Source organism: Eptatretus burgeri, chromosome 4, assembly GCF_056783735.1.
Source record: "Eptatretus burgeri isolate ZD-2024b chromosome 4, Ebu_testis_v1, whole genome shotgun sequence".
Lineage (NCBI taxonomy): Eukaryota > Metazoa > Chordata > Myxini > Myxiniformes > Myxinidae > Eptatretus > Eptatretus burgeri.
Genome location: NC_140964.1, coordinates 9,990,049 through 10,003,636, shown reverse-complemented (window position 1 = coordinate 10,003,636; position 13,588 = coordinate 9,990,049). Strand labels below are relative to the sequence as shown.

The 13,588-nt window shown below is 40.8% G+C and overlaps 1 protein-coding gene across 16 annotated transcripts in view; it reads left to right on the top strand.

Moving 5' to 3' along the window:
- The window catches only part of RIMBP2 (RIMS binding protein 2), a 354,432-nt gene that overhangs the window by 101,330 nt on the left and 239,514 nt on the right, over positions 1 to 13,588 (top strand). For all 16 annotated transcript variants that reach the window (XR_015057048.1, XM_085876872.1, XM_085876874.1 and 13 more), the window contains one exon: positions 10,168 to 10,357. Coding sequence is in view for 15 of the 16 variants with exons in the window: in XM_085876872.1 (XP_085732998.1) it covers positions 10,168 to 10,357 (190 nt within the window). In the remaining variant the exon portion in view is untranslated. The remainder of the gene's footprint in view (positions 1 to 10,167; positions 10,358 to 13,588) is intronic.

Genomic DNA, 13,588 nt, shown 5'->3' with positions numbered 1-13,588 from the left:
TGAGATGAGATGAAAAAACTGAAATAATAGAAGAAGTCCGAATACAAAGCAGATGGGCTTTGCATTTTCAGATGCTTCTAGTTTGTAACAATAATATAAAACAGCCCTATTGTTCTAAAGAAGATCCTGAGGGTCTCGAGCAGGATGCACAGCGATGTATTCAAGAGTCAGCAAGGTAGTTACTGGAGGAAGAGCAAGGAATGTTTAAATTCTGTTAGCATGGGGTAGGGAGGGGGTGGGGAAAACTTGGGCATTCTTTTCTCTCTTTGATTCTGACATGATCTATCTGCTGACACATGCCCTCACATTCACAAAGCATGCTGGATCATATGCAGGTTTCAAATGCAGGTACTGTCCTGTTAACAGGAGAGTCTGGGGTTAAGTGATAGGGGTTGAAAGAGGAAGCAAATGAGCACAATTCAAATGTGCTTTTAATGCCTTGGGTATGAATCCCTCTTTGACATGTCCTCCAACCCCAAAATATTCTGCTCCCAAACCTTCTGTCCTGATGCATGACTGCATGGTCGCTTCTTTGGGTGACCTTAATTGGTCACTGATGCCCATCGTTCTTTCCTACCACTATCCCTATCTCACTTCATGTTTATCAAGCACTGACACAATGGGAGTTCTTCAAATGTCTCGTAATGGGTTTTTTGACCAAAGATCCACCTGACCCTCCTCAACTGACTTATTTGCTTTGCAGTTTCCCTTCAGCAGTCCTTAATTCCTGCTTCTTATTCCTGAATGGACCATGTACATGTTTTGTGTCATGTATTTTCTCATTCCCTCTCATTTTATTTTCCATTTTAAATCTTTAATTCTCTGCCGTCTTTGTATTTCCACCAGCCAATTATGCAATATTATGCACCGCCTTAGAATAAAACAATCAAAACATCTTTATACAAAATATTAAAGGGGGAAATTATTATATTTTCAGAAAAAGGAGATAAATGTGTTGTCACATGATAACTTTGATCACTCTGCCGTCACATTGTGGATGGTTGAGCTCAACTGAAATGTCACAAAAAATGCATTAAAGGTTTAATATTCACTCCGGATTGTCAGAGGCATATTTCAAAGTATTGTTTTAAAAGATAAATTAAGAATTTAAAATGCATTTTTAGATTATTTTTTTGTTGAGGAAACAAATTCTGACTATATGTTGACAATTCAGCAACTTATTTCATGAGTAACTCGTGTTTAAAGTAATTGATTTTCTCCTTATTTATGCTCTAATTCGTTTATTTTTTGTCGTAGTCCAACATATGACCTCTTTCTGAACTCGGTGGATTCACCTGCACACTGTGATGTCATTTGTTTTTGAATATCACTGAAATGACGAAGCCCTCACCCCTAACCCCTAACCCTAACTTGATGTGTGCACGTTCACGTGCTCGGAAGTTGTAACTTGGAAGTGACGTGTGCATTGCTTTTCTCAGTTGCTCTTTGTACACGTGTTTACGTGATGTTACGCCTGCATGAAAAATGCTGTGTGAGGTGACATGGAGAAGGTCATAATCTGTCTTGCCGACTGAAAAAAATGTTATGAAATTTCAGTTGAAAATTGAAGGTCGAGTACTTTCTCTTTTGTTTTTGGAATTGCCAGAATTATCGTACATCTTGAATATCGATCGTACATCATGCAAGAGGTTGAATTATCATACAAATACGATACTTATCGGACATCTGGCAACCCTGTCACTTTGTTATCGGTAGCATGACAGATTCGACGGTGATCTTATTTGCTTATAAACGTTTGAATCACCAACCTTCCATACTCAGAGCAGAATCACCAAGATTAATGACCGGCAAAAGACTGAGTCTGGTTACCGATTGTAACCATTTGGGTCACCAAATGTCACCATTACACCACCGAGTCTGGTCAATGAGTTTGATTTAAAGCAATTAAACTTTGTCATTTTTATTTTTTCCATGTCATTTATTTTACAGAGTACACAAGCCCTAAAAATCATCAAGCTCATATCAACAACCAGCCATGTTCATATAAATAACCAGCCATGTAAACCTTTTGAATATTAAAGGCTTCCACGTAACCAAGCTCTATTTATGATAAACAGTAAATGACATCATGACGTGACACTTAACTTGAGACTTGACTTGAAACTTGCCCTCATAGACTTGAGACCTACTTGAGACTTGGCTCAGGTGACTTATTGACGTCTCTGCCTTAGTCAAAATTAGGTAGACATTGCTCTGGTTTCCTCTTTTTTATTTTACAGGGGTCAAAGTGGATAGGGGAGGGAATATAGTTTTGAACTTGAACACGTAGAGTTTGGTTTCCACCTCCTTAAAGCTGAGTTTTCTGAACAGTAAATTTATGATAAAATAAAAAAATTATAACCCAACTCGTCGTGTTTTTAATGTTGGGTCTTCGTCTTGGCGTTGCTGTTGAATCATCTGCAATATTTCATGTTAATTTGTTAATTGTTTGTTCTATTCATTTCGTTTGTGTCCCATTGTTCAAGGCCTGACACGGCCTCTCCTTGGATAGAAAATGTGAAAAAAATTGTCTTCATGTTCCTCATTTTGCTTCTTCTTCCTTGTTATCTTTCTTCCACCTCCTCAATATTATCCTATTTCTGCTCCTCGCTTCAAAAAGTCAAAATAGATCCCCCAAAAAACTTTATTTTTCACTTCATAATGATCATTTCGACTTGAACTTGCTTCTGGTTCTCCACCCAACCCCTCCCTCCACCCCCACATTCTTTTCTCAATATCTCAAAACTGAATTCCAGTTAAATATAAACACTTATTTTGCCTTTTAAAACATTTAAATCATTTAAAAAATGCATTTCAACCATTTTATCGCTTTCAGAAATGTGATGCATTTTCCTTCTCCACCACAATCGATGCCTCATGTCTCTTCTTCTTCACAAGGATTATTTCTCAGAACCTGCTTGTCAGTTAGGCACTTGGTTCACCCCCCCCCCCCGCACATATTGTGCCACATTTCTCTATACATTCAACAAAGAATCTTATCTCCTATCCCATGATCGTTTGTCAAAGTTGGGAATTGGAATCAGAATAAGCATCCCCTCCCCCCACACCCGCTCAAAGCTTCATGTGGGCTCCTTTCTGCATCCTCCTCACCCCATACTCTCAATGCTTCCAACAGGCCCACCCCCAAAATGCTTCCCCCTAACCCCACCCTCCAAAATATTCCCCTACACCCCACACACTCAAACCTTCCCCAGCACCCACACACTCAAACCTTCCCCAGCACCCACACACTCAAACCTTCCTCAGCACCCACACACTGAAAACTTCCCCCGCACCACACACACTCAAACATTCCCCCTCACTCCACCCTCCCAAACATTCCCCCGCACCCCACACACTCAAACCTTCCACCACACCCCACACACTCAAACCTTCCACCACACCCCACACACCCAAACTTTCCACCACATCCCATACACTCAGACCTTCACCTGTACCCCTCACACTCAAACCTTTTCCCCCCAAAGCCTCACCTTGCCCCTGCAATGCCTCTCCTCCGCCATCTTGCACCATAATGCCTCCTCCCCAATCTTTCTCTTAATGTGTGGACATTAGACGTCTGAGGTCTCTGCTCTAACCTGACAGATCTCTCCATCCAGGCCACTGCCGATAAAGCAGACATCATCTATTTGACATAATCCTTCCTTCCACAGGACTCCTTAACTCCTTCGTGTCTCTCCCTGGTTATTGTCTCCTCCAATTTAATAGGCCTGAACCACGCCCTGGTGGCAGATTGCACTTTACATCAATAACTCAAGTTATCACTGCCCTTGTACTGATCTTATACCTCCCCAGGCAAAAATAACATTCCTTTCCTGTAGTAATTCTTTGCAGACTACTGTTGGATATGAGAGTCCAACTCTCACCAACTATATTTCTAACTGTAGCATTTTTGCCTAGGTCCCATCCCCAGGAGTACCTCTGGCTGCAACATCTGTGTCTTTTGCACCTGAGAAGCTGGAGAAGTTTCTTTCAACCCTCAACTCTGACTGCAACTGGAGCGGACGGCATTAGCTGTGCCCTAAAAACCTGTTCTGCTGCTCTTGCACATCCTCTCTCTGCCCTTTCACCCTATAATTTACCCTCGATAATCTTCCATCTGCTTCGATATCTGCCAACATAGTTGCATTACATTAAAAAAAAAAGGTGCAAAAACTGATCCCCTTAACTACAGACCTATCAGCTTACTTCCAATCAGCAGCAAGGTCTTGGAATCCATTGCAGTTGAGATGAAATCCTTCCTTTTCTCCAACAACCTCATCTCCGATCACTAATTTGGTTTCAGACCTGGTCACTCCACCTTGGACATGCTACTTATATTCACTGGACAATGGATGGAGGTGCTCAATGTCAAACTTGAGATCAGGGCCGTCTCTCTGGACATATCTCGTGCTCCGCACACAACACTTTACTCCCCACACTCTGCCTATGGTGTCCAAGGCCAACTCCACACATGTCTTACTGACATCCTCCACTTTCTTGGCCAATATGTGGCTCTCAACAGAATCCTTTCATCTCCTCTCCCTGTCAAGATTGGAGTGCCCTAAGGCAGTGTTCTAAGCCCAGTCCCATTCCTGATCTTCACAAATGATCTCTGACTCTGGAGAACTTCCTTTATCTCATTGCTGATGACTCTACCCTCTGCCATGGCATTCCTCATCCTTCATCCGGGTAGAGTGCAGCCTCTTCCCTCTCTTTAAACCTTGACAAAATCAGAAGTTGGTCAAACACTTGGAATCCCGACTCTTGACTACAAAGGCTCCTGGCTACAAAGTTTGACAAAGCCAGGCTTGACATGTTCAGGAAGAGGAAAAAAGGAGATGGAAAAAATCTTACACCAACGTAGGATGGTCTCCAGTTTAAAAAAAAAAATACATTGTCTTGCCTCACATGAGAGCGAACAAAAACGCACAGCAAGGGGGGCATGAGACAAGAGGGGTGGGAGAGGGAAGGACAAAACAGTGGGGAACAGAGACATTAGGAGATCTGTGGAAGGGAAAGGGATGGGGGTGGGGAACATGGGGTATACAAATTGGACAATACAGGGACTTTCGGGAAGGCTGCCTCACATCTTGCTTCGTTTGATGCCATGGAAACCAATGCGTTCAAGATTATTAGAACATCCCACAATGAAACTGATGATGGGCCCGACCATCACTTCACAATCCCAGAAGGGTCTGCAGTCTCTCTGTCTTCGACCACTTCATTTCTGGTCTTGCACCCTCTGCACTTTCCATGCTTTGTCCCCCCTCGGTTTTGCAGTGCACACATGGTCCACCATCAACCCCCTTCTGGTGAAACTACCTAAATCTGAGATCACTGCTCATCTCCACTCATTCGTTCCTCTTTTTTTCCCACCTGTAGAGCCAACTCTCACATTCTCTTCAATCTAATTCTTCCCTCCAGGTCTTCACCACCATCTCAGATCACTCCCAATCTAAAAGCATGATCTTTTCTACCCTCGTTAACCCCCCTCAACCACCACCCCCGCCACCACCCCACCTAAATCCCTCCTCCATCCAAATTTCCAGTTTTTCCTCCTGAGAGTTTCCTTCTTTATCCATCTTGTCCACCCTATCCATACTCTCCTGCCCTCCATTCCTCCCCACTCCCATTGTTTGTCTCCCTCTATATTGGCTTTCCACTTTGTTTTTGGTGTTTCTCTCTGTGTCTCTCTATCTCTCTATCTCTATCTCTATATCTATATCTCTATATCTCTATATCTCTATATCTCTATATCTCTATATCTCTATATCTATATATCTATATATCTATATATCTATATATCTATATATCTATATATCTATATATCTATATATCTATATGTCTATATGTCTATATGTCTATATGTCTATATGTCTATATGTCTATATGTCTATATGTCTATGTCTATGTCTATGTCTATGTCTATGTCTATGTCTATGTCTATGTCTATGTCTATGTCTATGTCTATGTCTCTGTCTCTGTCTCTGTATCTGTATCTGTATCTGTATATCTCTGTATCTATCTCTATCTCTGTATCTATCTCTGTATCTATCTCTATCTCTGTATCTATCTCTGTATCTATCTCTGTATCTATCTCTGTATCTATCTCTGTATCTATCTCTGTATCTATCTCTGTATCTATCTCTGTATCTATCTCTGTATCTATCTCTGTATCTATCTCTGTATCTATCTCTGTATCTATCTCTATATCCATCTCTATATCCATCTCTATATCCATCTCTATATCCATCTCTATATCCATCTCTATATCCATCTCTATATCCATCTCTATATCCATCTCTATATCCATCTCTATATCCATCTCTATATCCATCTCTATATCCATCTCTATATCCATCTCTATATCCATCTCTATATCCATCTCTATATCCATCTCTATATCCATCTCTATATCCATCTCTATATCCATCTCTATATCCATCTCTATATCCATCTCTATATCCATCTCTATATCCATCTCTATATCCATCTCTATATCCATCTCTATATCCATATCTATATCCATATCTATATCCATATCTATATCCATCTCTATATCCATATCTATATCCATATCTATATCCATATCTATATCCATATCTATATCCATATCTATATCTATATCCATATCTATATCCATATCTATATCCATATCTATATCCATATCTATATCCATATCTATATCCATATCCATATCCATCTATCGTTCCTTTTGTCCTGTTGCTTCCTCATCGGTTCAATTCACTTGCTTTTCCACAAGCCTCAACTATGTATACAAAAAAAACACACTTTACTTCTACCGTTTCCTTCAACCCTTTGTTAACCTCTGCCATTGAAGATGGACGGAGGTTACTGTTTTCACCCCTGTCTGTTTGTTACTTACGAAATCGAAAGATTTCGTAAGTATATTGATGCCTTCCGTTTCTGTTTGTTTGTTTGTTTGTTAGTTTGTTTGTTTGTAGGCACGATAACTCGAGAACGGAAGAAGCTACCAATGTCAAATTACACCACCTGATTCAGGAGGCTGATGGCAAGTGCTGATTATATTTTGGTCAAAATCGGTCAAAGGTCAAGGTCACAGTGAGGTCAAACATCCAAAAAATGATAACTTGAGAACGGAAGAAGCTACCAATGTCAAATTACACCACGTGATTCAGGAGGGTGATGGCTAGTGCTGATTAGATTTTGATCAAAATCGGTCAAAGGTCAAGGTCACAGTGAGGTCAAACATAATTCCTTAAATTCATGTGGAGAAATGGAGTATTTTTGCTTCGCTCGACGTTACGAGTTCGTTTTAACTTCGATTTTAATTTTGTCTTCGGTTTTTGCGATCGCTTAGGACGCTTAAAACTCGGTTGTCGAAATTCTGGTAAAAATCGGATGCTTTGGAGACGTTTTAAGATTGTATAAAAAATATTTCACGCGACGCGTCACAGGTCGTCCCATGATGCAGTGCGCTCGAGCAGACGCTTTGTTGAATCACGTTAAGGTATAATTGCGTGGAGATATGGAGATTTTTGCTTCGCTCGACGTTACGAGTTCGTTTTAACTTCGATTTTAATTTTGTCTTCGGTTTTTGCAATCGCTTAGGACGCTTAAAACTCGGTTGTCGAAATTCTTGTAAAATCGGATGTTTTGGAGACGTTTTAAGATTGTATAAAAAATATTTCACTCGACGTGTCACAGGTCGTCCCATGATGCGGTGTGCTCAAGCAGATGCGTCGTTAAGTTACGTTAAGGTATAATATAATTGCGTGGAGAAATGGAGATTTTTTGATGGTTTGAGACAGAATCATCGTAGAAACTTCTGGTTTGCGTTGCTACCTTCTCGAGAGACAGTTTTTATTAGACAAGGTCAGAGGTCAAGTTAACGATTTCGTAAGTACCAGTCTATGACTGTTTGTTTGTTTGTTTGTATGTTTGTTTGTTTGTTTGTAGGCACGATAACTCAAGAACGGAAGAAGCTACCAATGTCAAATTACACCAACTGATTCAGGAGGGTGATGGCTAGTGCTGATTAGATTTTGGTCAAAATCGGTCAAAGGTCACAGTGAGGTCAAACATCCAAAAAATGATAAGTCGAGAACAGAAGAAGCTACCAATGTCAAATTACACCACGTGATTCAGGAGGGTGGTGGCTAGCGCTGATTAGATTTTGGTCAAAATCTATCAAAGGTCAAGGTCACAGTGAGGTAAAACATTCGATTTTTGATGGTTTGGTACAGAATCATCGTAGAAACTTCTGGTTTGCGTCGCTACCTTCTCCAGAGACAGCTTTTATTAGACAAGGTCAGAGGTCAAGTTGACGATTTCGTAAGTACCAGTCTATGACTGCTTGTTTGTGTGTTTGTTTGTTTGTTTGTAGGCACGATAACTCGAGAACGGAAGAAGCTACCAATGTCAAATTACACCACGTGATTCAGGAGGTTGATGGCTAGTGCTGATTAGATTTTGGTCAAAATCGGTCAAAGGTCAAGGTCACAGTGAGGTCAAACATCCAAATAAAGTTATAACTCGAGAACGGAAGAAGCTACCAATGTCAAATTAGACCACGTGATTCAGGAGGGTGATGGCTAGCGCTGATTAGATTTTGGTCAAAATCGGTCAAAGGTCAAGGTCACAGTGAGGTCAAACATTCGATTTATGATGGTTTGGTACAGAATCATCGTAGAAACTTCTGGTTTGCGTCGCTACCTTCTCCAGAGACAGCTTTTATTAGACAAGGTCAGAGGTCAAGTTGACGATTTCGTAAGTACCAGTCTATGACTGCTTGTTTGTGTGTTTGTTTGTTTGTTTGTAGGCACGATAACTCGAGAACGGAAGAAGCTACCAATGTCAAATTACACCACGTGATTCAGGAGGTTGATGGCTAGTGCTGATTAGATTTTGGTCAAAATCGGTCAAAGGTCAAGGTCACAGTGAGGTCAAACATCCAAATAAAGTTATAACTCGAGAACGGAAGAAGCTACCAATGTCAAATTAGACCACGTGATTCAGGAGGGTGATGGCTAGCGCTGATTAGATTTTGGTCAAAATCTGTCAAAGGTCAAGGTCACAGTGAGGTCAAACATCAAAAAAAAAACTCGTGAACGTAAGAAGCTACCAATGTCAAATTACACTACGTGATTCAGGAGGGTGATGGCTAGCGCTGATTAGATTTTGGTCAAAATCGGTCAAAGGTCAAGGTCACAGTGAGGTCAAACATTCGATTTATGATGGTTTGGTGCAGAATCATCGAAGAAACTTCTGGTTTGCATCGCTACCTTCTCCAGAGACAGCTTTTATTAGACAAGGTCAGAGGTCAAGTTGACGATTTCGTAAGTACCAGTCTATGACTGCTTGTTTGTTTGTTTGTTTGTGAACAGTATTACGGAAAAACTCCTGGACGGATTTCGACGAAACTTGGTGGGGGATTAGGTATGGTCCAAGGATCATGCCATTAGATTTTGGACTTGGTCCTAAGTCCAATATGGCCGCTATGGCGGCCATTTTGAAAAAATATTTGAATTTTTGTTTTTGCCTTTCTACATGTTTTAAGTGATTTCCAACCAAAAATAAATAAATTTGTTGGAGAAAAAAAAACAATATTTTGCAACTTTTTTTCAAAAAAATTCCGATTTTATTTGAAAGATATTTGAATTTTTTTTTTACATTTCTACATGTTTTTAAAGTGATTTCCAACCCCCCCCCCAAAAAAAAATTTGTTGGAGAAAAAAACCCCAGAAATTTTGCAACTTTTTTTTAAAAAAAAATTCGATTTTATTTTTTTGGCATTTCTGTATGCGCGTCGATCTTGTTTAGTTTATTCAATCGTGGTTCAGTAGAGTCTGATCCGTTTTGACCTACAATGAATAGGATATCAGGTTCACTTAAGTGACCCAAAAGTATTGGCGGTGGAGGTTTTGCACTCTACCGAGTGCTCCCCCTCTAGTTTCCTTTGCTTCCAGCAGTATTGGCGGCGGAGGTTTTGCACTCTACCGAGTGCTCCCCCTCTAGTTTCCTTTGCTTTTGAAGTGCGCATCTCATATGTTACTTACCCGTTATCTGTCAGTACCTGAATGTGTCATCTCAACCATCTTTCTTTATCCATTTGTGTGTTTAATTTATTTTGTGTTCATTTGCCTTTTGTGGTTTGTAAATATTGTCCACATTTCCTTCCAGGGAAAGGTGTGTGAACTTGAAGACAAGTGCCGAAGACAGAGCGAGCAGTTCACTCTGCTGTCCCAGGAGCTCGAGAGATTTCGACTGCAGACCGGCAAGATGGACTTGCTGGGTTCAGCCGAGGGTTCGGTTTCATCCTCCAAGACTTACACCGGACTTGTCAATGGCCTGGCACCATCTTTCAGCATTGGTACTTCATTATTTCCAGGACTTAATTGACTCTCTTGATGATTTAGCCATTTAAATCATAACAATCACTCATGATTGTCTTTCCAACTTGTTGAAGCTTACAACATCATGACTTTTGTTGCATGCCTCAGTTGTAACATTTTTGTATCGGGGTTTGTATTTTTAATGCACGCCTTGAGATTCATGAAAGAGTAGATTATGATTGAAGCTTAGGAAAGAGAAATATACTTTACTTATTCCTTCTTCTCACGAGTTACCTCTGCCATTGAAGGTGGACACAGGTTATGTTTTCACCCCCATCTGTTTGTTACTTGTGAAAATCGAAGATTTTTCAAATATATTGGTTGGCTGCATGCGATTATCTGTCTCTTTGTTTGTTTGAATGTTTGTATGTTAATCGCCGACAGGTCACAATTTTAAACCGATCTTCACAAAACTTGATCGAACGGTAGATTTGGTCATAAGCAAGAAGCTTTTTGATTTTGAGGTCAAAAGGTCAACATATGCCAAAGGTCAACAACTTTGTCGAATTTCTAAAATCCTGAATTTTCATCCGATTGACTTGAAATTTGAACAGGATTTGCATATCGGGTCACCGAATTCAATGCTGCCACTTTATACTTCCGAAGCATTGATGCTGCTCCATCAGTTGCAAAACCTTGTCAATGGTGTGTCTTCAGAGAAGCCGTACCATTTAAGGGTGGAAAGCAGCTCATCTGCAATGCCATCACCTCTTCCCGACTTTAGCTCCACAATGTTTTTTTTTTTTTAAATAGTTTCATCGTACATCCTCAAATGCAATTTGAATACAACTGGTGCCAGGCACAACAAATCCCACCCATTTAAGGCATAAAGTTATTTTGGGGATCAAATTTAAATTTGATACATTCTTAACCTGAATGTTGATTATAAGGAATAGAACAAGGAATATTTTAGTCTTAGTTTGAAGTCAATTAAACCATTTTTGACGAAGTTATGACCGTAAAATGATTTTGACCTTTCAAGGCCACGTGAGGTCAAAGGTCATGGTGTCGAATGAAAGCCAATAAAGGACTTGATTATATGTCTTCCATTGTAAACATGCATATTCCTATCCTTTTTTGATTTATAATGCAAAATTTGTAATTTTGACCGATGACCATGACCCCCAAAACTTCGGACCCTACCGATGTTCACAAATATGCATTTTTCACGATAGCAATGGGTAGGATTATAAGTGACAAATAGAATAAGGTTCACTATAAGCGCAGTTTGAAGTAAATCAGATCATTTTTGACGAAGTTATGAGCGAAAAACGATTTTGATCTTTTCGTGACCTTGACCTTGACCTTTGATCCAATTGGACCCAAAAGTGAATGGGGTCGTCCAAGGTTCATTGTCCACCTGTGGATTAAATTTGATAGTGTTTGCTAAAGACGTTTTGCCGTAAAGTTGCTAACAGACAGACAAACAAACAGACAAACAAACCGGACGATTACAATATCCCGCTCCCTCCCTCCGGGGTTGGGGGGGGGGATAATAAAGTATTGGACAAGATATGTTGGAGGCAGATGTGCTTTCATCAATCAGGATATTGAATTTATTCCTGGTGTTAGCTTAATGGTTTGGGTGGTGGGCTTGGGATCCGAGGATGCTGAGTTGAAATCCCAAGCTCTGTTGAATTAATACCAGGTGGGGTTGACTTAGCCTGACTATATTCTCAACAAGACTGGGTCCACAACCTGAAGTCACCATCTTAGATGGTTGTGCAATCCTCTGGGTTATTCATTGGCCCAACAGGGGAATTGTGCAAGACTTTGTTGACAACTTCACGAGCTACATCATGGCAAAGGTGGACAAATCAGATGTATATCTGGTATTTGACAGATATTATGATTTTAGCATCAAGAGTGGAACAAGATTAGCAAGAGCTGGGCAGCAAGCTAGCAGATGCCACAGGTTGAACCGCCAGATTGCACTGCCTCCACAGCTGGTGGTTCTGTCAGTAACTGAGAATAAAGTTCTGCTGATAGAACTGATTTGCCAAAATTTGATTGACGTTAGTCAACAGAGAAAGCAGAGGCAACACAGGCTCGTCACTACAGGACAGGAGTCTTCCCCAGTGGAAATACACCACGGAGCCCAAAGGTGTCGCATTGATTTGAAGACTACGCATGAGGAGGCAGATGTCATCATGATTCAGCAAGTCGCTAAAGTTGCCGAAGATGGCGCAAAATGCATCACAGTCATCTGTGATGATACTGATGTGTTCATCTTGCTTGTGTATTACTTCGCAGAACTTCATGTGCAATGCTGTGTAACAATGGAAGCAACATGTCCTGGCCAATCGTTGATCGACATTGGGGTCACCACTGCCAGAAAGCATGCCGGGATGGTGCAAGACCTACTAGCTTTACACGCACTGACAGGTTGCAACACCGTTGCCCAGATGTATGGTAGAGGTAAACTGACTGGCAACAAGACCCCTGCAGCAGGCCATTCACTTCAAAAACTTGGGAATGTGGATGCATCTATTGATGATGTCATCGCCGAAGCCACTGTGTTCATGGCTGTTTGCTATGGTAGCAAGGAGAGAAGCAACATGTCTGATGTTCACAAAGAGGTGTGGTCTATGAAGATGGTGAAACCAAATGCCATCAAAGCACCAGACCTAAAGGCTCTGTCACCAACTGCAGAGTCCTTTGAACAAAACATGCGACGCGTTCATATCCAGACAGCAATATGGAAGTCAGCTGCTGAGCTGCAGCCACCATCTCTGGATCCCACTCAGTACGGATGGAAACGTGATGAGGCATCAAGATCATTACTTCAAATTATGCTGCTGCCCAAGGTTGCTCTTGCACCACCAGAGATCTTGGAGCTAATACGATGTGGATGTTCCTCCGACAAGCAATGCTACACAGCTCAATGCCACTGCACAGCAGCCAAGTTACCATGCACAGTTTTCTGTACGTGCCATGGAGATACTGGCTGCAGGAATGAGTGCACCAAGACAGCTGCTGCATTTGCCCTTGATGATGACTCTGACACTGAATGAGACACCAAGCACTGAAGTAGCCTTCATAAGGTTTACAAACCTGTTATATATATGAACATTTGATTTACACAGAAATTCCTTCTTTTGTTCATGTTGTTCGCTGCTTTCATTGCATACTGTCGAATTGCTGAATCTGTATGAATAATAAAGTGATCTATATTCACAAAGACTGAAGTGTTTTTTTTTTCTATCTAC